Source organism: Perca flavescens, chromosome 14 (genome assembly GCF_004354835.1).
Source record: "Perca flavescens isolate YP-PL-M2 chromosome 14, PFLA_1.0, whole genome shotgun sequence".
Taxonomy (NCBI): Eukaryota; Metazoa; Chordata; class Actinopteri; order Perciformes; family Percidae; genus Perca; species Perca flavescens.
Window position 1 is genome coordinate 13,399,084 of NC_041344.1, and position 25,641 is coordinate 13,424,724.

The 25,641-nt window shown below is 38.8% G+C and overlaps 2 protein-coding genes and 1 long non-coding RNA gene across 6 annotated transcripts in view; 1 reads left to right on the forward strand and 2 right to left on the reverse strand.

Moving 5' to 3' along the window:
- Positions 1-8,637, forward strand: part of osbpl10a (oxysterol binding protein-like 10a) — an 84,762-nt gene extending 76,125 nt beyond the window's left edge. For all 3 annotated transcript variants that reach the window (XM_028596918.1, XM_028596919.1, XM_028596920.1), the window contains 3 exons: positions 4,960-5,142; positions 5,275-5,428; positions 6,751-8,637. In XM_028596918.1, coding sequence (XP_028452719.1) covers positions 4,960-5,142; positions 5,275-5,428; positions 6,751-6,795 — 382 coding nt within the window. In that variant the 3' untranslated portion in view covers positions 6,796-8,637. The remainder of the gene's footprint in view (positions 1-4,959; positions 5,143-5,274; positions 5,429-6,750) is intronic.
- LOC114567810 (uncharacterized) lies at positions 4,641-5,823 on the reverse strand. The gene is made up of 3 exons (XR_003694230.1): positions 5,699-5,823; positions 5,265-5,347; positions 4,641-5,111 (listed from the first exon to the last, which is right to left on the reverse strand). It is a non-coding gene; the product is annotated as an uncharacterized LOC114567810 (long non-coding RNA).
- A 1,070-nt stretch (positions 8,638-9,707) lies between the features above and the next one.
- The window catches only part of stt3b (STT3 oligosaccharyltransferase complex catalytic subunit B), an 88,557-nt gene continuing 72,623 nt past the window's right edge, over positions 9,708-25,641 (reverse strand). Inside the window, exons 8-16 of one of the 2 annotated variants that reach the window (XM_028597113.1) lie at positions 22,748-22,796; positions 21,915-22,069; positions 20,347-20,558; positions 19,001-19,188; positions 18,017-18,188; positions 17,294-17,467; positions 16,548-16,661; positions 14,605-14,811; positions 9,708-12,494 (exon numbers count right to left, since the gene is read on the reverse strand). In XM_028597113.1, the coding sequence (XP_028452914.1) occupies positions 12,420-12,494; positions 14,605-14,811; positions 16,548-16,661; positions 17,294-17,467; positions 18,017-18,188; positions 19,001-19,188; positions 20,347-20,558; positions 21,915-22,069; positions 22,748-22,796 (1,346 nt within the window). In that variant the 3' untranslated portion in view covers positions 9,708-12,419. Of the gene's footprint in view, positions 12,495-14,604; positions 14,812-15,403; positions 15,533-16,547; positions 16,662-17,293; positions 17,468-18,016; positions 18,189-19,000; positions 19,189-20,346; positions 20,559-21,914; positions 22,070-22,747; positions 22,797-25,641 lie in introns of those variants that run through there. The other variant, XR_003694239.1, reaches the window with a different exon arrangement.

Genomic DNA, 25,641 nt, shown 5'->3' on the forward strand with positions numbered 1-25,641 from the left:
CGCCAAACTAATGTATTGTGAGCTTCACTAATAGCTCAGTGAGATAAACTGCTGAGGATTAAGTGAAGATTTGAGGTTCAGGGTTCAACTCTTCAACATATAATGACTTTTTTGACTACTACACTGTGACTTTTGTCTGACTTTTTTCGACATGCTAGGTTATGACTTTTTTGACATACAATACTATGAATTTTTTTATGATTCTTTCTGACATACTACGCTTTGAATTTTTTCGACATACTATACTATGAGTTTTTTATTACTTCTTTTAGAAATACTATACTGTGACTTTTTAATGATTATTTTTGACATACTATGCTATGACTTTTTTATGACTTTTTTTCGACATGCTACACTATGACTTTTTTTTACATACTATACTATGACTTTTCTATGACTTTTTCTGACATACTATACCATGACTTTTTCCGACATACTATACTATGACTTTTTCATGATTCTTTTCGACATACTACGCTTTGACTTTTTTTGTCTTCAGTAATGTAAACAATAAATAGAATGCCAAACTAACGCTTCACTAATAGCTCAGTGAGATAAACTGCAGAGGATTAAGTGAGAATGGAGGTTAAGGGTTCAAGTCTTCAACATAGTATGACTTTTTTGACATACTACACTGTGACTTTTTTATGCCCTTTTTCGATATACAATACTATCCATCCATCCATCCATCTTCATCCGCTTATCCGGTGTCGGGTCGCGGGGGGAGCAACTCCAGCAGGGGACCCCAAACTTCCCTTTCCTGAGCAACATTAACCAGCTCCGACTGGGGGATCCCGAGGCGTTCCCAGGCCAGGTTGGAGATATAATCCCTCCATCTAGTCCTGGGTCTTCCCCGAGGCCTCCTCCCAGCTGGACGTGCCTGGAACACCTCCCTAGGGATGCTCCCAGGGGGCATCCTTACCAGATGCCCGAACCACCTCAACTGGCTCCTTTCGACGCAAAGGAGCAGCGGCTCTACTCCGAGCTCCTCACGGATGACTGAGCTTCTCACCCTATCTCTAAGGGAGACGCCAGCCACCCTCCTGAGGAAACCCATTTTGGCCGCTTGTACCCTGGATCTCGTTCTTTCGGTCATGACCCAGCCTTCATGACCATAGGTGAGGGTAGGAACGAAAACTGACCGGTAGATCGAGAGCTTTGCCTTCTGGCTCAGCTCTCTTTTCGTCACGGTGCGATAAATTGAATGTAATACCGCACCTGCTGCGCCGATTCTCCGACCAATCTCCCACTCCATTGTCCCCTCACTCGCGAACAAAACCCAAGGTACTTGAACTCCTTCACTTGGGGTAAGGACTACAATACTATGACATTTTTTATGATTCTTTCTGACATACTATACTGACTTTTTAAATACTTTTTTCAACATACAATTTCATGATTTTTTATAACTTATTTTCGACATACTATGCTATGACTTTTTTATGACTTTTTTTCGACATGCTACACTATGACTTTTTTTCCAACATACTATACTATGTTTTTTTCGACATACTATACTATGACTTTTTCATGATTCTTTTCGACATACTACGCTTTGACTTTTTTGGCTTCAGTAATGTAAACAATAAATAGAGCCCCAAAACAATGTATTGTGATCTTCATAAATAGCTCAGTGAGATAAACTGCTGAGGATAAAGTGAAGATTGGAGTTTGAGGGTTCATCATTCAACATGATATAACTTTTTTGACATACTGCACTGTGACTTTTTTATGCCTTTTTTTGACCCACAATACTATGACATTTTCATGATTCTTTTTTTCCAACATGCTATACTATGACCTTTTTATGACGTTTTTCAAAATACTATTCTATGATTTTTTTATGACTTTTTTCGACATACTATATTATGACTTTTTCATGATTCTTTTCGACATACTACGCTTTGACTTTTTTTGTCTTCAGTAATGTAAACAATAAATAGAACGCCAAACTAATGTATTGTGAGCTTCACTTATAGCTCAGTGAGATAAACTGCTGAGGATCATGTGAAGATTGGAGGTTCAGGCTTCAACATATCGTGACTTTTTTGACTACTACACTGTGACTTTTGTCTGACTTTTTTCGACAAATTATACTAAGACTTTTAATGACATACTATACCATGGCTTATTTTCAAACATTTTTTGTCTTCAGTAATTTAAACAATAAATAGAATGCCGAAAGATTGCATTGTGGGCTTCACGAATAGCTCAGTGTGATAACGTGCTGCAGATAGTGTGAAGATTGGAGGTTGAGGCTTCAGCTCTTTAACATACTATGACATTTTCACATATTATACTCTGACTTTTTTTGACATACTATACTATGACTTTTTTTCGACATGCTATACTATGACTTTTTTTGACATACAATACTATGAATTTTTTATGATTCTTTCTGACATACTACGCTTTGAATTTTTTTGACATACCATACTAAGATTTTTTAATTACTTTTTTCGACATACAATTTTATGATTTTTTTATGACTTCTTTTCTAAATACTATACTGTGACTTTTTTCGACATACTATACTATGACTTTTTTATGATTCTTTTTTTGGCATACTACGCGTTAACTTTTTTGACATACTATATTATGACTTTTTTATGTACGTACGTATATTACAAATTTTTTGACTTTTTTACATAAAATACTATGAATTTTTCATGACTTTTTGACATACTATACTATGGCTTTTTATTACATACTATACTATCACTTTTTCATGATTCTTTTTGATATACTACACTTTGACTTTTTTTGACATACTATACTATGATTTCTTTTGACATACTATACTATGACTTTTTAATGACTTTTTTTTGAAATACAATTCTAGGATTTTTTTATGACTTCTATTCAACATACTGTATTTTGACTTTTTCATGATTATTTTTTCGGCATTACGCTTTGACTTTTTTGATATACGATATTATTACTTTTTTTATGACCTTTTTTCCAACATACTATACTATGAATCTTTTATTACTTTTTTTGACATAGTATACTATGACTTTTTATTACATACCATACTATGAGTTTTTCATGATTCTTTTTGACATACTACGCTTTGAATTTTTTCAACAAACTATACTATGAGTTTTAATTTTTATGTCTTCAGTAATGTAAACAATAAATAGAATGCCAAAACAGTGTTGCTTCATAAATAGCTCAGTGAGATAATCTGCTGAGGATAAAGTGAAGATTGGAGGTTGAGGGTTCAACTCTTCAACATATGATGACTATGAGTGACGTTTTTTTTTTCCGATATACTATAACTTTTTCATGACTTCTTTTTCACATACTATATTATGACTTTGTTAACACCATTTCGACTCACTATACTATGAATTTCTTTGACTTTTTGTCGACATACTATACTGACTTTTTTTCAACATACTATATATTATGACTTTTTTCGACATAACTATACTTTGACTTTTTTAAGACAATTTCGACATACGTTACCATGATTAACACTTTCAACATACAATATTACGAATTTTCTATAACTTTTTTCAACATTCTATACTATGACTTTACTTCATTTCGACACACTATAGTATGACTTTTTTCAACCTACTGTACTATGACTTTATGACTTTGACATACTATACTATGACCTTTTTCGACATACTATACTATGCCTCTTTATTACTTTTTGATATACTATGATTTTTTATGACATTTTATAAAATACAATGACTTTTTATGACATACTATACCATGACTTCTTATGGCATACTATACTGACTGTTGTATACATTTCTTACCTACAATTACTACATATAGAATATTAGGGATGTTTCACCTGCTGCATCTCATGGTGATTGTTTCTTTTACTTGATTCTTTAAAAAACACAGAAAATATTTTCAGGGATTTTATTATAATAATTATATCGGAAACATACACATACCGGTACTATAACATACACAGTCACAAATATTCTCTTAAAAGACAATTCTGGCGCAAAATAAACCTAGGGGTCAATAACATACTGTATGTGTACCGAGTGGACCGTTCTCTGGGATCTGTTTTCATGCTAATTGAATGTGTTTGTAGCTTGAAACAAGCTAGCGCAAACCGGTGATTAGCTTGTAACGCTAGCTTTCGGGGCACAGGGTAAATCGCTATTTTATACCACTAACGAGGCTCAAAGTAGCACCACACTTCAACGGTAGCATAATGAGGGTCCCTACATGTAAATCGAAGCATTGACAACTTTAACTCTAAGTTTATTAAAAAGATAGATTATAAAGACATTAGCATTTATGTTTTACATGCGGGCACCATCTCATGTCTTTTTAATAAACTGTCTGTACACTTACAAAGTTCTCAATGCTTCTTAGGTTATTAACCCCTAGGTTCATTTTGCGCCGGAATTGTCCTTTAACCATTTACTGTACATATTCTCTGCATTGTTAAAAATCTCATGGGGCATTAAAACACAGTGGCACACTTCCTGACTTGTAACATAAAGCATTCCAACAGATTTTGCAATAAACTGGACCAAATTTGGTACAGTCAGTGCTTGATATGGTATGACAGTTTTATGGCATTTTTTATGAGGTAGACTACTCTAGGCAACAATTACACTTCCTTCCTAAGTTTTTTGTAAAAAATCTTTAGTAGTATATATAGTAGTATATAAAAACATGCTTTATTTCTAAAATCAGGGATCATATTCACATAAAGAATATCTTCACATAGTAAAGTGATGAGTGATGTTAAAGCAACACTAAAGCACTTTTCCCGCTTTGGTCCCCCTACAGGTTGGAAGCGGAATTGTCCATTACCGCTGGACCGAAGCGGGAAAATTGCTTTATAGTGTTGGTTTAAGTTCATAAGTATTTTACTTTTGAAATGTAAAATAAATGTGCCCAGAATGCAGATATAAAAGGTAACAGGCAGACAAGAAAGATTCCTAACAACATCTCTCGGTTTGTCTGAATCAGAGTGACGGCGGAGGTCAAACACAACCCGACCAACACCATTGTGTGCAAAGCCCAGGGAGAGTGGAACGGCACGCTGGAGTTCACCTACAGCAGTGGGGAAACCAAAGTGATCGACACGGCAAAACTTCCAGTCACCAGGAAGAAGCTGCGGCCTGTGGAGAAACAGGGGAGGACAGAATCCAGGTAAAAAACTCATTACCGCCAACTTCATGTCATTTTAAATAATTAAATAGGTACATTAGGTAGTGCTAGATGTGGGAGATGTTAATGGCTTGTACTGTATATGTGATTGTTGTGTGTTTTACCTGCTTGTAGGAGGTTATGGCAACATGTCACCAAGTCGCTAAAGGAAGGGAACATCGACGAGGCCACAGAACACAAACACCGGCTGGAAGAGCGACAGAGAGGGGAAGAAAGGAAGAGAACAGCTGATAACAAACCTTGGACATCCAAATACTTCACTAAAGAGGTAAAGTGAAGGAAGATAAACTTATTGGAGCAACACTGTGATATAAGGCTGGGGCAGCAGCTTATCTTCAAACTGCCCCTAAATTTTTTTTGTTAGCCAGGCTGTTTCCGAATTCACTTCCTTGTTACTATGTAGTGCACTATATTTGCTGTTCGCCACTTTATGTCCATGTCTTCCAACTAAATTCTAAGTGTAAATTTAAAATGTACAGTATGTTCTACGTATGTAGGGCCGGCAAAAGTTATAAAAGTAACTGTGTGCACATCCCACCTTCAGGCAGGTGCAGGACAAATGAAAGTACTTAAAACGAAAATAATGTAATGTCCGCAACACTGCTTTAAACTCCCATATTAAATATAAAAATGCAACGTTTTGACCCAACTGGGTCTTCTTCAGGCAAATGGTAAACACATTTGATGAAGGGATATATGTAGGGCTCACATTCAACTGACACACCATCTGGCTTCAATTAGCCTGATTAGGTGTGAGCTGCCTGCAAAATTGCCACAGTGGACCAAAACAAAAAAAAAGTTGTGTCCATGGCCTGTACACATCTTTCTGCCAACAATTACGGTGGCCCTGATGGCAAATTAAGATAACTCAACTCAACCTAATACAGAAATGTGCTGCAAGTAGCACACAACACAACTGTTTCCAGGGGACTCTAAAAAGTGATGTACATGGCTGGGACACGGTTGTTGTTGCCATGGTTTTTGGCTTATGAAGTTATCAGTCAGTAGTGGGCAGTTGTTTAATTGACATCAATTGTTTAAAATAAGTTGCAGTATGATGGCATGAATATTTAAAAACTTATACAGACCCTTCCTGTAATGAAAGAACGGGCAGCAAATACTTAATTGTTAACTGTTAAACAAATTAAGCAAAGTAATGGGTTTCATTTTCAGGAGTTAAACTTGCTTATCCCTTACTAAGGGTCCTGAAAGTAACTATAAACAATACAGACATCTATCATTACATTAGCGTGTGTATTTTTGTCAAATTGAATATTTGAATTGGCAGACTAATAAGTAAATGGCTAAAGCTAGGTGAATTTTGGCCAATGGCATCACTTCTTAGTGTCCCCTGGAAACAGTTTTGATTGTCGTGTAGTGCCACTTCAAGAGCGTTTCTGTATGAGGTTGTGTTTTCTTAAATTTTCTTGTGCTCACATTTTTGAGATTACTGCTCACTACAGTGAGGGAGTAGTGATTTAGAACACTGCTACCAACTAAAATACTGTGGTCATTCTTAAAGGTTAATTTATCCTAATTATACCAAGAAAATATTTTTTAATTGTCCAGTTTTCTTCCTTACATGCGCAGGGAGACGGTTGGATTTACAACAGCCCGCTGCGGAAGCCGACCTGACAGCAGATTAGTACTCTTCTAATGGACAATAACGGAGATCCTTCCTCTCCACACTGAGGTCTGAAGTCAGGAAGTCAAGCGAAGGAAGCCTCCAGACCTGAGCTATAACCTCACAGAGTGATTCTATGGAGACATAAACAGGAAACAAGCAAGGTGCCAAAGCGACCTCCACTGTTATAACCGACATGGTGGCTGGAGCTCTTGGGACAAAAGTACATTTTTATATACAGTTAAAAGTATTACTATTCAAAGTAGAGTATTTCTATTTTTCACCTTGCCAAGGCCTTTTTGCACACACACAGTAATGAAGTTTGCCACTGGTGTTCTAATTTGTATTTACTTAATGTTTTCTCAGACATTGTTTGGTTTCAAGCTTTTAGTTTGTAATGCAGCATTAGAATGAATCAATACCCTGTAACACATAATACTGTAGCTGTAAATTAGTTGTTTATATAAGGCACTTTTACCCTAAAAATAAATTTAATATTTTATATAAATGGCTTTTACCAATCATGGTGGTCCCCAAGAGCTTTACGGGAAATAAGAGCACGTAACCAGATTTAAAATGATATAAGTCAAGAGTTAAACAAATGTACTACATTAGATTATGTGTTAGTATATATTATTATTCAAAACATTAGAGTGAGCTACTAGAAAGTAAAGGTCCTGATTGTTTTGTCTGCACTGTCAATGAATGTATCTGGTCACATTTTGATATTACGCTACTTTTCCATTGTGTACTGCAACACATGCTTTGTGCTATTTACACGTCGCTCCATTTAAATGATTTTACCCATTGAGCGAGACGCCACTGCATAACACGCTTTCCATTACTACCTCGCTTATTAAGCTATTCCAGCCATTAGTCCCTTCTTCCTAAAAAAAAAAAAAAAAAAAAAAAAAAAAAAAAGAACACTGGTTGTTTGTGATAAAAAGCTCCTGGGTCCTTGAATCTTTTTCGCATCTGTGCCCCTAAAATGACACTAAAATGACACAATTAGGCAGCTCATGCCTCCCGAAGTTAATACTTCTTCTTAGGTCGCCCGTGGTGATGAATATGGATGAGGCTGCATGCAGAAACACACAACCATGTTCCCACATCTGGGGTTCACTGGAAGGTTGCCTCTGTGAAGATGAGAGGATAATCTAGCAGAATAATCACTGGGAACTGGCAGCCTATTGGATAGGAAAAGAAATGTATCGGGTCATACTACAGTGTAACTTTGTGGTAAATTTTAACTCAACGTTTTTTCTAAATAAGGTAGAGCAGAAATGGAATAAGAGCAATTAACAGTATATCCACTCCATGGTATTCTGATTTTTTACAGGCCTTTTTTTTTTTTTACATAAACTTCTCACTGCTTTCAGTTGTTACATTTTCAAATAGTATATTAAAGCCAGGTGACTTTACCAGATGCCTATTTGTAGCTTATGTCATGACAGTAAATTACATTTTCATGACAGCATAGAGAACAAACCTGCAACCATTTAGAAACCATTATAGAAAGTGTTAATGACACTCGCCTTACATAAAACTGATTTTTTTTTTTTATATATCCAAAAGGATCCAGATTCACTGATGTAGAGTGTGATTGTGGTTAAAGGAGGGATTGCCATGAATAAAGACATTCTACCTTTTTTAATTAAACATTGTCTCATCATGATATCCTGAATGTACATCTGTTATATTGTCCTGCATTCATGTGAATCACAAACTGTAAATCGCTACTCCTCATTCACTCCACCAGCAGAGGACCTATGGAACATCTCATATTTGTGATAACATCGGTCAAAGCAGGAGCTTGTTTGAGGTCATTTTGTTCTAATAAATGTGCCATGGCAATCATGGACTCACTCTTTTTAGCCTTTAAAGTGGCATGGCTTCAAAATGGAATATTTAATCCTAACAACTAGATAGTTTGCCATATATTTAGTACAAATATACACAGCACCCAGAGGATAAACTGGAATAACTTTGGTGGTCCCCTACCTTTATTCAAACACCACCCAGAAAATGTCTGAATAGTTACTGTAACTGCCATCTGTACAGTAGGTGTGCTAAAATTAGCACATAGCAGGAACAGCTTAGACCGATGAAAGTTGCGCCACATCTGACAAAGAACAGCTGAGCCTGACAACCTGAAGTTTGAGATGGACACTATGAAGGATAAACTTATTTTAGTAACAATATGGCCATGCTTATGTTGCCACCCTCATGCCAAGTTTAATTAACATGACTTGCCTTTTAAGGATGTAAAAGGTACTTAAGTTGTCGCTTTGTTTTTTCATTAATCCAACAATATAACAACCCCATGTGGGACTGTGTATATAATATATTTGTAAGACTTGGTAAAGATGCATTTTCTCCAAAATGGTTGACATTTTACTGCCTACTTTAATGCATTTAACTCATAAGGGTATCAAAAAGGAAAGCTGTGGCTGGGTCAGTGGGTTGAGCAGGCGCACATATAAAGGTTTATGCCTTAACGCAGAGGTCCAGGGTTCAAATCCGACCTGTCGGCTTCCTGCATGTCTTCCCCCTCTCACCTAGCGGTCCTGTCAAAAATTAAAGGTGGAAAATCTCTCTCTCTCTCTCTCTAAACTTCACCTAAACAAGATTTAGCCACACACTAAGGGATTCCACCTCATGACCATACAATCAAACCCATCACCAACTATCCTCACCAGCGTTAAACTTAAATCATTCTTTATACATATTGTTGCAGAGAAGCAAACGTCTTCATCCAAAGACTAATGCTGCCATCAAGTGGTTGGCTTTGTGTTCACCTGGGTCGATAAACCAGATCTGCACAGGAAGAATAGTGAATGTTTTGGACATTAATAATTCTGAATAATGCTTTGGTTCAAATGACTTCATTCATAAACACGTCAATAACAACAACTTAGACAAATGTTTTCATTAAAGTGTATATTTAAAGATGGCTGAACAGAACAATGATGTAAAAATGTAAACTTTGAAGGTGAGGGAGGGATTTCATCAAACAAAAATGGTGTTAAGGACAGACGGCACTGAGCTACTAAGAAACGAATAAACTTAGTAGGGGAAGGAACCGTTCTGCCGTTCCTAATTGACACAAAATGAAACATAAGAGGGCAAAAACTGTACATCACATTAAGGCTTGGTCTGAACTCTCTCCTATCTTGACAAATAAATCAAAAGGACGTGACTCAGTTTTAGGCGTTTGTGTGACTAATCAACAATGTGGCATTGTGTTGAAGGTCTGAAGTCTGAAATGGAGACCCTCAAGTTTCAGAGAAGATCAAAGAAAAAAGGAACAAAGCGAGTGAGACAATATTTTAGAGAACTGTAAAAAGAAAAAGAAAAGAGGCGATACTAATAAGTCACTTTTTTGTGAGATGTGACAAAACAAGTACAGCGGTATGATGTGTTAGTCGTTTGATGTGTCACTTATTTGATAAAAAATGAAAGTTACTAAAGCGTGCACATACAGAAACACCTTCAGTGTTTACAACATCCGGAGAACCCAGACACACAAAGAACAGTGCAGTGCCCATAGAATAAGAGGCCAAAGGTAACGTACGGTTCATTAGAGCCGTGTCCCAACTGTATCCTATATACTAGAGCTGAAACAGTCTAATCAATAAGTCAAGTGAAAGATAATCAACTATTTTATATTTAGTATTTTCTTTAAAGCAGAAATGCCAAAAATTCACTAGCTGTATCTTTGCAAATGTGAAAATTTGGTTTCCTTCGTCTTCTATATTAAACTAAATCTCAGCTAATATCTCAGCTTGGACTGAGTTTTTTTTTCCTCTCCCCATTTTCTGATATTCTATGAACCAAACGATTAATGAAGATCAGAATAACAAAAATAATAGTTTACAGTACTACTATTATAAAGAATACACTAACTACAGTATTCTGAGTTTTTTTTCATGGAAGTAGAGTAAGTATGAATCAGATCTAGTATGCTTACTAGAGTTGAAATGATTAGTCGATTGACAGAATTAAAGGGCCACTCCACCAATTTTACACACTAAGATTTTTACAAGACATGGGTGTTTACCAGACATGAGGGTCTAATTTTAAGACGCTATTGGGGTGCATCATAGGAAATGTAGGATTCAGCGTATTTGGAGCTCGACTCCTACCGTGGACTAAAAGTTAGGCTTATCTCAGCTTTTGCTGTCCGTCGCAAGTCCACATGCGGACCAAAAGTGCTGGAATAAGGTGCCTTTAACTGGCAACTCAAATTCCACGGTGTGAATAAGCTACATACTCAATGCCATTTTAGGAATAAGGACACAGCTCTAAAGTACCATAAAGGTGTTTGTTAGTCCACCGTAGTCACAGACCGTGATGGCTGTTTCTACCTCTCCTGACCTCAGCTGTCTTTTCTAGTCTCCGTCTCAGTGCCCGTGTACTAACTACCCCCTTCACAGTCCCTCCGTCTATTTCCAGACATCTTGAACATTTCCAGTTTCCAATGCCTCAGTCTGGTTGAAGCACCCAACCCGCCGCATTGATACACGAGCTGAACAAAGAGTTAACAGAGTAGACAATCACAACTTATGGAGGCGATGGTGACCAGCGATGAGGCACTAGGCTTTGCACACTAAACTAGAGAGCTCCCCCTGCAGGAAGGGAGACCTAATTCATTATCACTACTTTTTAAACACAGTTGCTTGCTTCCGTCTTTAAAACCCTAGCAGCAGAAATTTACAATCTATGCAATTCATGAAAAAAAAGAGGGGTGTGGGGGAACATTGTAAAAATTCACATTCATTCAACAAAACCTCAAGCCCCTCTGTACAAGAATTATTGCATTCACTGTTCTTTTTGCTGTCATACAAAAAAAGAAATCAACAAAACAATCACATAAAGAAATTAAGAGGAAAAACTGACTGCATACTTAAAAATCACCACAATAATCCAATATATTATCATCCTTTTAGACTTATTCTTTACACAACGTATTTACATATTTAGGCCAATTATTTTTTTTTCTAAAGAATTTGTTGAAAAAGAAGGTCAAGGAGCCAAGCAGACGTAAAGGAGAGGATGATGATAAAAAGGTTAATATTACAGGTGGGCTGTGCCTAGACGGTGAGGTTCCTCCATACCGCATACCTTCCTCTGTACACGTGTCAGGAACAAGTCCTCAAGCTTTCACTCCTGCGCTTCCTCACTATCAGTAATTAGTTCACATGTGCCATGGAGCAAGGTCGATGTGTCTTTGGTGCAAATGTTCCTAGTCTTCTCTCGTCTCCCCCCCTCACCTCCTCACACCCCCCGATCCCACACTGATAAGCAGTTAATTAAACGTACCACAAAAATTAATCGACGCCAAACCAAGCAGAGCAGCCCTATGCCTCGCCACACATTCAAGTAGAAATTAAAAAGACATCAGGAAACAACGGAAGAAAAAAAAAAGAAAGAAAGAAGAAAGACAAAGATCCTCAGGATAAAACGGACAACAGTTCTGGAGCTAGCCAGGTGACATTTCCTCAACACATGGGGGCGCTCTAATGAGAAGCGCTTGAGACCAAGTGCCAGATAAATGGCCCCTGTGTTCTTCTTCATTGGTTGTTGGAGGTTTCTTCGCAGTTGTTTGTTTTCCTAGAAGAGTTCTTCGTCACCATTATTTTTTTTGAAGTTTCTTGCCTTTCCTCAGGGCAAGCTTGTTCTTGATGTGTCCACGCTTTCTCTTGGCAGTCTGGTTAGAGGGACAGAAAGAAGAAAAGAAAAGTTAAATTATCCATTCTCTAACTAAAATATTTATCCAGAATCTACGGTATATAACTGGATTTAACACTTGTTACCCATCAAAATATGATGACTAAATATGAGCGCAACTCTTCTTAAATATACAGTATCAATAAGTACATAATCTGCACAATACTGGTCTTAAAATCTTAAATTGGAGCATATAGTCCGGTTCATGCATAATTGAGAGATGTTTATTATATATCTATATTCATTAAAGAGTAACTTAAAATAATTCCTCTTATTTGAGTGAGTAAATGATATGTAGTCACCTTGCTTTGCTGGTCACAGCCTACAGTGTTTATTATAACATAAGAAAACAGTAATTCTGTTCGGGAAGACCAAAATAATTACAACCCCAAATCAGAAAAAGTTGGGACAGTATGGAAAACACAAATAAAAAAAGAAAGTGATTTCTAAATGTACTTTGACTTGTATTTCATTGCAGACAATACAACAGCACATAATTCAATGTGTTCCTCATGATTTTTATTGTTTTATTTTTCAAAAAGCAAAATTTCTATTTTGGTTCTTGCAACACATTTCAAAAAAAGTTGGAACAGTAAAGCATTTACCACTTTGTAACGTTGCCATTCCTTTTTACAACACTTAAAAGACGTTTAGGGACTGAAGACACCAAGTGATGAAGTGTTTCAGGTGTAATTTTGTCCCATTCTTGCTGCAAACAAGTCTTAAGGTGGGCAACAGTACGGGTCTTCGTTGTCGCATTTTGCGCTTCAAAATGCGCCACACATTCTCTATTGGAGACAGGTCGGGACTGCAGGCAGGCCAGTCAAGTACCCGTATCCTCTTCCTCCGCAGCCAGGACTTTGTAATGTGTGCAGAATGTGGTTTTGCATTATCTTGTTGAAATATGCATGGACGTCCCTGGAAAAGATGTCTTCTTGAAGGCAGCATATTGTGCTCCAAAATCTCTATGTACTTTTCAGCATTAATGGTGCCATCACAGAAGTGCAAGTTACCTTTGCCAAAGGCACGGACACAACCCCATACCATGACAGACCCTGGCTTTTGGACTTGTTGCTGGTAACAGTCTGGATGATCCTTTTCTTCTTTGGTCCGGAGCACACGGCGTCCATTTCTCCCAAAAAATACCTGAAATACTGATTCATCTGACCACAGTACACGTTTCCACTGTGTGATGGTCCATCCCAGATGCCTCCGAGCCCAGAGAAGTCGACGACGCTTCTGGACACTGTTAACATAGGGCTTCCTTTTGGCACAGTACAGTTTTAACTGGCATTTGTGGATGGAACTACGTATTGTGGTACTTGACAAAGGTTTGCCAAAGTAGTCCTGAGCCCATGTAGTGATATCGCTTATAGATGAATGACTATTCTTGATGCAGTGCCGCCTGAGGGATCGGAGATCACGGTTGTTCAGCTTAGGCTTGCGCCCTTGTCCTTTACGCACTGAAATTCCTCCACATTCCTTGAATCTTTTAATTATGTTATGCACTGTTGAAGGTGAAATAAGCAAATGTCTTCCTATCTTTCTATGAGGAACATTGTTTTTAAACATTTCAATAATTTTCTCACGTATTTGATGGCAAACTGGCGATCCTCGGCCCATTTTTGCTCCTAAAGGACTAGAACGTTCCTGGATGCTGCTTTTGTACCAAATCATAATTACAATCACCTGTTGACATCACCTGTTTGAAATCACATCATTATTTAACCAATTTATCTGATTACTAGCCCTAAATTGCTCCTGTCCCAACTTTTTTTGGAATGTGTTGCAGGTCTGAATGACAGGAAAGGATGTATATTTACAAATGAAATTAAGTTGACCAGACAAAACATGAAATATTTTGTGTTCACATTGTCTGCAATGAAACACAAGTCAAAGTACATTTAGAAATCACTACTTTCTTTTTTTATTTGTGTTTTCCATACTGTCCCAACTTTTTCTGATTTGGGGTTGTAAATCAAATCTACACTACATCAAGTTCACCATAAATAATAAATTAATCTTTCTAAAACTGGAAGGCAAAAATGAATCCTGTATTTAAAACAATAAAACAGGAAGTCTCCTACTACCTTTTTCGAGGTGTACTTCTGCTTGGGCACTACGCTGCGAAGCTTGTGGTCCAGCGGCTCTCGGTTGTCCAGGTTCTTCACCTTGTAGATCCTCACCAGCCAGTGCTCCGAGGTGAACGCCTCCTCCAGGTGCTGGAACTTGATATCCTTGTTGCCAATCTCGGCGTTGCGTGTTCGGTCGAAGCCAGGAGGGGTCCGGAAGTCCAGCTGGGAGATGGATAAAGGTGTCATTAGCTAGCAGCTAGCTGTGTGTCTGGATAAAATGTTGCTTGCCAAATAGTTCTTTGGTTTAAAGAAATAGTTTATTCATGAGAGGATTGACACCACTCTCATATCTGTATATTGGATATGAAGGTAGGCGGTTAGCTTAGCATTACCATAAAGACTGGAAACGGGGAAACAGCTAACCTGGCTCTGTATAAAAGTAAAGTCAAAACCAGTCTAGCACATTTTTACACTTTTTACAGTTTTAATAAAGAAACAATACGTGTTAATTAGTGAGCTTTACCTTTGGACAGAACCTAGGCTAGCTTTTCCCCCCTTGTTTCCAGTTTGTATGCTAGGCTAACCAGGGTCATATTTGAGTGTCATTAGTTTCATCTCAGCGAACTCCGTACTTAACAAATAATAATATAATAGAAAAACAAAAAGGTCTGATAGCCCTTTGACAGCTATTACAAGAAACTTTGTATGAACCACTCACAACCTCGTTCCCATTATTCAAATTATAAAGCCCTTACTGTGTCCTTTTCACATTTGATTTACCCTTGTCACCTCTATTCTCAAAGTTACTCTCTACCTGCCCTCTGTCTCTGTAGTTTTCCTTTCTTTTCAGTCTCCACTCTCACTCTCCCTTTGGGCTCCACGTTCCCATCTACAGAACACCTTGGCATCTCGTTTATGCCTTCAGGCTGCTTCAGAGGACAGACTGAAATATTAAATTATTATTAGTCACAATAGTTTAGTCTCTCACTGTGTATGTATGATTTAAATGTGAAGAAAAAGAGATAAATGAGTTTGGTTTTTTGGGAGATATGAAGTCCACGGTTTGGTTCTATTCATTACATACTTTTTATTCTGTACTGTATTATGCATTGTCAGTGTTATCCTTTAATCTCCATTCACCGCTACAAACTGCATCCTCAACTATCCGCTTATTGTCTTTTCCATAAAGTCCTCTAAGCTTCCGTTCCCTCTTGTCACATCCCGTTTCTATAAACGTCATCTTCCCTACTCTTCTTTCTTCCCTTGCCGGGCTCATTCCCTTCTGTCCTCCATCTCCTCCTGTGCCTCAGTCTCTCCATCTCTTTATCCTGAAACAGCACTGTGAGCCACAAACGGTTTTGGCTGTCTGTCCACGCACGGCGGCTGCATTGATTCTTTGCGGAGCCGTTGGCCGGGCTGCATCTACAGCAGGGATGTAAGCACCTGGCAAGAAGTACCCCTCTCATCTCTCCTCTGCCAGAAGTGGCCATGGCCCATTCGAAAGCTTCCGCCAATCCTTCATTTTTCTCCTCCATCCTATTTTCCCCCCAAAACACCCCCCTCTCCCAACCTCAGGAGCTCTCCTTAAATCCTCTTCTTCCCTTCTGTCAGCCCGCTCTGCTTTTAAGATACAGTAGCAAGAAGTTTTACACCTTTAGTGGCGGAAGCTGCTTGTTATTCTCTGGTAAAGCTGCATAAAATACGGTAGCAGTACTTTTTACTTCTTCGGCAATGGCAACTGCTTGTTTCTTTATGATCTTTGCACAGAGCTGGAACTCATTATTTATACCTACAAAGTGGATCATAAGCCCCACCCAATCTCTTTATATTCAGAGTTTCTCGCTAGCCCTGACCTCACCTGGAGAGGAAAAAGAAAAAAATAATCAAAAGACCTGCAGAGTGGAGTTTTTGGTTGTTGTTACTTGGTTTGGGCCGTTGGCCAGAAAATCTCTACTCACCTGCATTTCACCAAATCGGTAATAGGACATCTTGTACATGAGGCAGTTGAGCAGAGTTGGTGAACCGGCTTTGTCCACTCTGAACTCTCCCTGAGGGGTGAAGTAGTCGCTCTCCTAAAGAAGACAAGGATGAAGGTGTGGGAGGATAAGGTCCAGAAAATGATAGTTAGGTCATTTAGTAGAACTCACTGACTGGAGATGATGATGATAAAGGTTGATAAAAATCATTCAGGGACGATTTAATCCTAATGAGATATTTCTTTGTTTGTTTAAGAGGGACAATGGATAGTGATCGACTGCTGCAGAATTAGATCAATAGCTAAATTTCACTAGACAGGTAAAGTACTGCTGTGACAGAAGATGTATGCTAGGAAAGATGATTCTCGTATTCAAAACAATGCTTGAGTCCAGCTAAAACTGAAACAAACACAAGTAACCTCTGAAAGTCTAAATATATACGCAAGTTTGTGGTAACCAGCATGTAAATACGTGCATACCTAGATATTCTGGTTCCTTGAGTGCATGTAAACCTACTGAATACGTTTTCTTTTTTAAACTGAAAAAACAGAATGTGATATTTTCTTGCAATAACAAAAAGTTGCTGTTCAGGATGTGCCTCAAAGTAACAGTCTGTCCTTAGAGTGAGAGTGTAAAGAGTGAAGAGGAAACATTGATTTCACTGTGTAAGTGCTTGCTAAAAGATTTCCAGGAGAATAGCTGCAGTGACAGGCAGGTGTCACACTCACCCTGATGTCCTTGGGGTGCTCTCCCTCCGCTATCCTCACCATCCACAGGAACTTGTTAATATCGTCTCCTGAGTAGCCGATTACACCTCCGAAGATAATCAGCACGTAGTCCACATCCAGCGACCTCATGATTTTGTAGGCAGCGCTCTCATTGGACGACATGGCTTTCCCCACCTAAAAACAGCGTTGAATAATGAAAAGTAGTACTTTAATTGGAGTTTCCTCTGTTCAGCAAGACACAATGCTTCAATACAGCAATGGCACACAAAAGAAAAAACAGGAATTATTAAAACAGACATCCATCTTGTATTCTCTGTAATTACATGTCCTGTGGATAGATGCTGAAGAGACAACAGGCAGCAAGTAGAAAGGAAGAGAGAAGAAAGCTAGAGGGCTTTAACAGACTTAACTTGAAGACAAAAACTTTCCTTAACATTCAGCAGTAGAGAGAAAAAACACAAGTCAAACCCACAGAATCTGACAGCAATTAACTGAAATCCCCCTGCAGTGTAAATTCAAATGGGAAAAGTTTAAGCAAACAAGATAATCTGGCTAGTTGGAAGGAGCGGTTTTAGACTACATAAATAATTCACTCAAGAGCTCACTATTTGTCCAGTGGCTGCTAGAAGAAATCTTTTGTTTCTCTGTATGTGTATGAATGAAAACAGCAAGCTAACAAAGACAGAATAAGACAGACATGAGAAAAGCGGACAGAAGGCTCACCAGTGCTATATGACTGTTGTTCCACGTGTTATTATCTACTAGTGTGGTCCTGTTGGCCATGCCGGCTATCTGGTAACCGTAGTCCCACCAGGACATGACGCGTGCATGCTCGTCCGTATTCTGTCTCAGCCAGTAGTAGGCCTCCCTGAAGTCATCCAGGATGTTACGCGTCCTAACAAGGAAAATAAGATTGTCAGGTAACATCGTTGACAGGCATATGGCTGCGGAGGTTATTAATATTTCAGTTAAGACTTTGAATCAGAAGGGCAACGACAGCTGGAAATAAACCATCCATGCATAATAAACTGAGGGTTAAAAAAACACCTCACACTTTGAACGTTCATGTCCTAAATTTACCTCGCGGAGCAGACATAAAGCCAGGCAACCAATTAACCGTAGGTATGGCAATCATATTTTTGTGTGTGTGTGTGTGTGTGTGTGTGTGTGTGTGTGTGTGTGTGTGTGTCTTTATTCGTGAGTGTGTGGGTTTGTGCAAGAGAAAAGAGCAGAGTGACAGCTATGCTGCTCCCAGTGGCACAGCTAAAACCATTGTCTGAGAACTGCTGTGGTACCATTAATATATGTATGAGGACTTGCATATACCATTTAGTCTTAGCCTTCAATATGTCCTCCCTAATGCATCAAGAAAATAATTATGCCTGTAAAGAATCTCAGAGAGAATATTATATCAGCTTTTTGTAAATTCAGAAATGGTCCACAGATGTGCGACCTAGAAACAATAAGTTAAGCAATCACATTAAAGCCTATAGGTGCACATATCAATATTTCCGTAAACCTCTTACGAAATATACATGAGCTCCTATCCTGCCGCTCTACGTTTGTGCATACTCACATACATGTGCTCATTTGCATGCAAGATTGAGCAATCCATTCTTGCATTATAAACTATTACTCAAGGCTTGCCTCTGCGGTTATTTAACATCCATTTAGACATTACAACAGGTGTGGATGTGTAATTTGTACCCGTCGTGGTTGTACGAGGCGAGCACCACACTGGGACTGGAGTAGGCGTTGCTGGTCACCCAGGTGCAGTGGACGGCGAACATCATCAGCAGCATCAACATGAGCATGGTGACAATGGACTTGATGTTTGGGCCCAAACCCTCCTCTGCCTTCTCCTGTTCGGACACATGTTTGCGCACCTTACCAGCCTGCAGGGGGAGACAGATACTACTATGAGGGACCGGAAAAGTCTGCAGCAGTCCAGGGAGATGAATTATTGAGTGGAATACATTATTTAATGAACTAATAGAACATGTATCTCACAGCATCTTCAAGTTTTCTGTACTGCGTAATGCATCACTAAGGATTGTGAGATGGTCCTTGTGATAAGTTAATATCATTTCACAATAGCAGCAGAGAATTGTTGAGGCTATAAAAACTCTGGAGAGGAAGGAAATCTGCATAATGTGAACATTTGTCTTTACCAGCACCTCCAATTACTTACTCAGACTCATTTTGCACTGGCTTCCTGTCCCTCAAAGAATTGATTTCAAAATACTTTTGCTGGTTTATAAATCCAAAATACATTTCTGATCTGCTGCTACACTATGAACCACCCAGACCTCTCAGGTCGTCTGGGACAGGTCTGCTTTAGGTCCCCAGCGTCAGAACTTAACAGGGAGAAGCAGCAAAAAATAAAGTTAAACTACATCTTTAACTAATATAAGGGACAAAATCAGTTAGTGAACAAAGCCTTTAACACTAAACTTCCCCATGAACATGATAGGTTGATGTCATTGGATCAATTGCTTGATAAAAGAAAAAGTAAATGCCGGTCTTACATGTACAATGTCACATTGTGTGCAATTTTTATACAGCCTCTATTAACAGCAAAATGTCTATCACTGCATTTTATCCACCAGCGCAGGACAGCAATGATGTGTAACCATAAGCACACGTCCAACAAAAATGTGTAATTTTTGAAGCATTTTGTCAATATGACAAAATTGTGACACAAACTAAAAGGTTATGTGAGCAACACTTCACATACTGGATATGTGTTGGTACCAGGTGAAATGATGAGAAAGCCACAGTTTGGCTCAACAGTGAGGGCAGTCAGATCCACATTTAACAGAGCTGAGTGAGACCGATAAAATTATGGCAACAGCATCAAAGAGTTGCAGCTGAATCACAGTTGAATCACAGTTTACCCAAACTGGTGGGGAGTAACTGAAGCTGACAGACATGCAAATGAAAAATTCAAACTGCAAGAGGTGTGTAAAGTCACCTCAGCAAAATATCTCAGTGACTGTTTAGTCTTTTCTTTTTTGATGCAAATTTCGACAATCATTCTGTCCTGCCTTGACCTTGTCATAAAGATTCCCAGAATTCCTCTTGTCGTCCTCGTCGCTGCTGTCTTCGGCGGGCGGTTTCTCCCTCTTCGTGTCATCTCCCATGTAATGCTCAAAGACACTGGAGAATGCCACTGCCGATAGCATGCACACCACTGGAGTCAGTGTCAGCATCAGGCGCACCATCACGCCAGCAAAATAGACTGCGCTGATGGCATACAGGGCCACTGGAAGGGAATAGAAAAAGAAGGTGGTGGGTGGGAGAGGTGGGGTGTGGGGAGAGAGGGAGAACAAAGTAGACAAAGGTCAGACAAGGAGAAAGACCGTGCGAATGTAAAGGACAGAGGAAATGAGGCAGAGTGAGAAGGAGATAAAGACATGAAAAGGAGAAATTGAGTTGTAACTCAGCATAATCAGTCTATGTTGGAGCTGCAGAGCTCAAACTCTGAGTGGAGAGAGCGCTGGTTGCTTCCCGTCCTTGAAAAGTGCCGACCCTGCTCAACAGGTGCATGGCTAATCAATAGCTGTAATTGGCTGATTAGGTCTGAGGGAGAAAGGGGCTGCTGAAGGACCGTTTCTAGCGCTCAAAGGTTCTCTGTCCTTGATTTTGGCTGAACAAAAAAAGTTTTGTTTGACTTGTCCCCCTCAATGCTTTTCTTTCAGGCAGATGGAAAGCTGAGCGTGCATCACAATATTGGAGACAAAGGAGATACTGTACTGATGAGGATGTATCGTAAGGAGGCATTCATACAGATCCAGGGAGAAGTCTTCTTATCGCTACACTTTGTTTTAAGTAGGGCTGAACAATTACTTGCAGTTTTAAATCCAATATTGCAAGGGGGTAAAAGGCAAATAATATGTCAAAATACCATTCTAAATTAAGTATTGTGGTGCTGCAGAGATGTCCTGGCCTACAAGTCATGTTCTACATACTTAAGAAAAAAATCTTTGATTGGTACGGATCCTTGCAGCAATCACACCAATGATCATTTTAATATATTTTTCAATGAAAATGAGAATAATGATTAAAATATGATCATTCCCTCCAATATATTGTAAATTATATTGTAATTGTGGTTATCATTAAAAAGATATTCGGAATAAGATATTGTCCTTATATCGTGTAACACTAGTTTTAAGGTTTATTGGACTTATGATAAACTTTATTTATATTATGTTTCAGGAAGCACAGTGTTGGTACTTTGAACTAAATGCTCAACGTCAGAATGCAACACGTTAACAATGACAATGCTATCTTTCCCTTTCATTTTAAGTTAATTAGGTTTAATATCTATTGTATTCCCCATATAGGTTTACCATGTTAATATTTGCTGATTAGCATCAAAATGACCAAAAAGAAATGGACAAATTATTTTTTTTTGACCTGATGATAGAGCTAGATGAAAAGTCAGAGGATCACCAAAGTTATTATAATTCATCCTGAGGGGAACATGAAGGTCTGTACCACATTTAATGGCCATCAATCCAATAGATGTTGAGACATTTCAGTCTGGACTTAAGTGGAAGGATGGACGACTGATATTGCCATCCATGACACTGTTATTTAAATATAATGTTCCTACCAAACACTCGTTCATCATTGATGTTCTTGATACAGAACCAGAGGCCTGCTGGGAATGTGCAGACCAAGATGTGGAGATCGAAGAAGAAGGAAACCCACGTCGTCGGCTGGTGCTCCGACACGGACGCTATGATGGGGATGTGGATCTTAGCATAGCTGAGGAAAGGGGGAGAGAGGGTGATGGGAGGAGGACAGAAAGAGGGAGAGAGAGACAGGATAAAATTCATGTTAGGTTGTGCACATTGGGAGTGTTGAGACAAATTATACAATAGATCCTCCTGATTAACTCCAGAACGATGAGGGGGAAAAAAACAGAATTAACCTCCCCGGCATGGGTATAGTAAAATATGAACAAATTTAGCACTGACAATGAGTAATGTTCTTTTTTTTGCGGTTAGTTTTTGGTATCTGTGTGTTTCCTCGTTATTCATTATTGCTTTTACACAGCAGTTTCTATATGATTTTAAATATTTCTCTCTAAAGTGTTTTGTGATAACAGCTGGGAAAAGAGAAAACACACAGCACATTAAGGAATTAGTATTAGCCTCCAGAGGGGGAAAAAAAAAACTATCCTATACTGCTTTAGTCAGCAAACAGGGGGGGTAGGAGAGAATTGATTGGGTGTGCTGAAATACCAAACGCGTTGCAGTGCATTTGGAGAGCACAGGCTGCCTGGTGCTGTTTGGAAGTAAGACAATAGTTTAACACAGAGCCTGTGCTGTACGGTTTTCCCCTCTGGGATGGTGCAGGGGGTTATAGCAGTTTTAGAAAACACACACTCGATTGAACAAGTGTTCCATCGACAGTGAGAGTGTGAAGGTCAGCAGAGCTTACCCGGTGTCCCAGAGAGAGTAGAAACGGCCACTCCACGGAGCTATGTATCCTAGGGAAAGAAAAGACAAATTAATCCAGAAATAAATAACATTGGTATTTTTATACTTTCCTTTTCCGTTTTGAAATACAAGGACAGCTGGTAGGCGTGTAGCCAGGAAGTTTGTGGAATTATGTTTATGTAATATGAGATAACGGTTGTTAGACACAGGAAAATGTACTAAAATATTTTCATTAGATTGTCCTTTGCTACAACCAAATGTTCTTATTTATAAAGCAAACGCAAGCTGACTGTGCAGCTTTGAATAAATAAAATGGCTAACACTATCTGACCCAAAGGCATAGAAAAATGTGTACAAGTAGCAAAGGTAGCCCGAGGATAGTGTATAATATAGTACCGTTACAATGTTCACTGTGTAAAACAAAACTGAAATATACTGTATAAGGTGGGAATGCAGATCTACTTGTTCGAAGCCTCTTACAATGTTTGTTTCTGATCTTAGGCATTTCTCCATCACAATAAATATTCATGACTAAATAAGCAATCAAGGGGAAGTAAAAAAAAAAAAAAAAACTTCTTAGCTTTTTATGTATTTAGGCGTGCAAAGGAACCCTGTGGAGTTATTGACCACTAGGAACAACACAATTATGTTTTAGTCTTGGTTTGTGTGCACATGCAAAAAGAAACACATTTACATCCTGCCGTCAGTTGCACAATACTCTGCTGACAGTTGGTGGCCGTACTGTGCCAAAATAAAATGCAGCAATGCACCAACAGTAGTGAAGAAGAAGAGCAAACGTGGACGTAAACGACATGTAATGCATCCAGTATGTTTGTTGGACCTCAAGGCAGTGTTGTAGTCAAGACCAACTAAACCAAGTCATCATCAAGACCAGAGTGTATAGAGACCGAGACGAGAGTGAGACTTTGAGGGGTTGAGACCGAGTCAAGACCGAGACCAGACCAGACAGCCAGAGCTTCTTCTCCGGTTTCCTGCATTCACTATCTTGGGAGTGCGTGTTAAAGGGTCTGGGAGAAGTGATTAACAGTAACAAAATTTCAAATTAGAAATGAGTCAAGTTATTGGTTGCATTTGAGTTTTACATCCAATCACAAGTATGATGTTAACCCAGAAATCTGACAATCTCAGAGGCAATTTAGCAATATCCCTGCCGGTTTGGTTTTGACCGGTCTTGAAATGAAATGCTGAATACTCTTTATTCAAGCCCGAGACACTCAAAAAGTGGTCTTAAGACCAAGACTAATCTAGAGTTACACTGCCTCAAGGATACACAGTGCATTTTGATGAAAGACTTAATGTAAATATAACTTTTGTTTGTTTACTAAAAAACTTCAAAGGGCACTTTAACAGAGTAAAAAAAAACTACTGGTTTTAATCAGGACTGTGTGGTGTGGCTTTGACAATGCTGGCACCACAGGCAAACAACCCTTTTTTGATTACTATGTTGCTGAACACCATTTGGGCCACCTACTTTAAACCAGTGAGAAGAATACAGAGAAATAAAAACAATGAGATCTGATGTTGAATAACCAAAACGGTTCTTACTTACACAGAAAATCTTAATCTGGCCCTGTATAGTAATAATAGAGAAAAGGGTTTTCAGGGCCTTCAATAACATGCATATGTAGCCCAGCAACTAAACAGTATAAAGTACATTTTTCTATCAACTGTGGTTTAAAACCAAGAAAAACCTCAGACCAGAACTTGTCAATCCTGAAAATGTATTCTATTGATGGTACTTAATTACTGGAATTGACTTGTTTATAAATGTAACTGAAACCATTTAAGCTGGAAATTAGACTGCACAGTGCATTTTATGCATGCATATAAATGTCTTATGTTGGTTATGCTTTGATGTGGAATACATTTCAGCTCTGAACTGTTGCCTAGGGGCTCTCAAAACCGCTCACACACAATCACCTGTGCGTAGACAACACAAACAAAAACCTAAATCCCATATTTCCAATGTTGTGACGTTTGCACCAACATGTACTGTAGTTGTGTCCTGTCCTTTGATGCTCTTTACAGGCCCCATGGCATGAAAATTTCACTTTATGAGGTTTTTTAACATTAATATGAGTTCCCCCAGCCTGCCTATGGACCCCCAGTGGCTAGAAATGGTGATAGGTGTAAACCGAGCCCTGGGTATCTTGCTCTGCCTTTGAGAAAATGAAAGCTCAGATGGGCCGATCTGGAATCTTGCTCCTTATGAAGTCATAAGGAGCAAGATTACCTCCTCTTTCTCTGCTTTGCCCGCCCAGAGAATTTGGCCCACCCATGAGAAAGAGACAGACATCATGGCTTTCAAACAGTGGCAGTTGGTCAAGGCCACACCCCCCCCCTCCACCTTGCCCCCCCCTCTCTCCTCCTCTATAGCTACAGACACAGAAATGGCACATACTAAGGAAAGCTCATTGTGGGACGGGCTCTAGTGGCTGTAATTCTGCACCAAGGCAGAATTTTCGGGAAAGAGACTTCAGATACAGTATTAGGGGATCACTAAGGTCTATATAAAAGCATCCAAAGAGCACCATGTCCATGGGACCTTTAAAAGAGATTGCGTCTAATGCACTTAATAATAATTATGAAATAATTACCACTACCTTGGTTAAAAAAAAAAAAAAAAAAAAAAAAAAAAGGAGTACTTTCAAAGTAAGATGTCACAAAGCACTGAACCAAAGCAGGCAAGAAAAGAATATGAGAAAGCAGTAAAAGTGAGATAAAGTTATTTTGAGAGGTGATTTAAAGGATGACACTGATTTAACCGATCAATACTTGGCTCCGTGTTCAAGACACTGAGGAAACCTACCCAGCTACTCTGTTGCAGAGATTCTTATGAGATGAAAAAGTCTGACAGACTAGAGATGGACATGC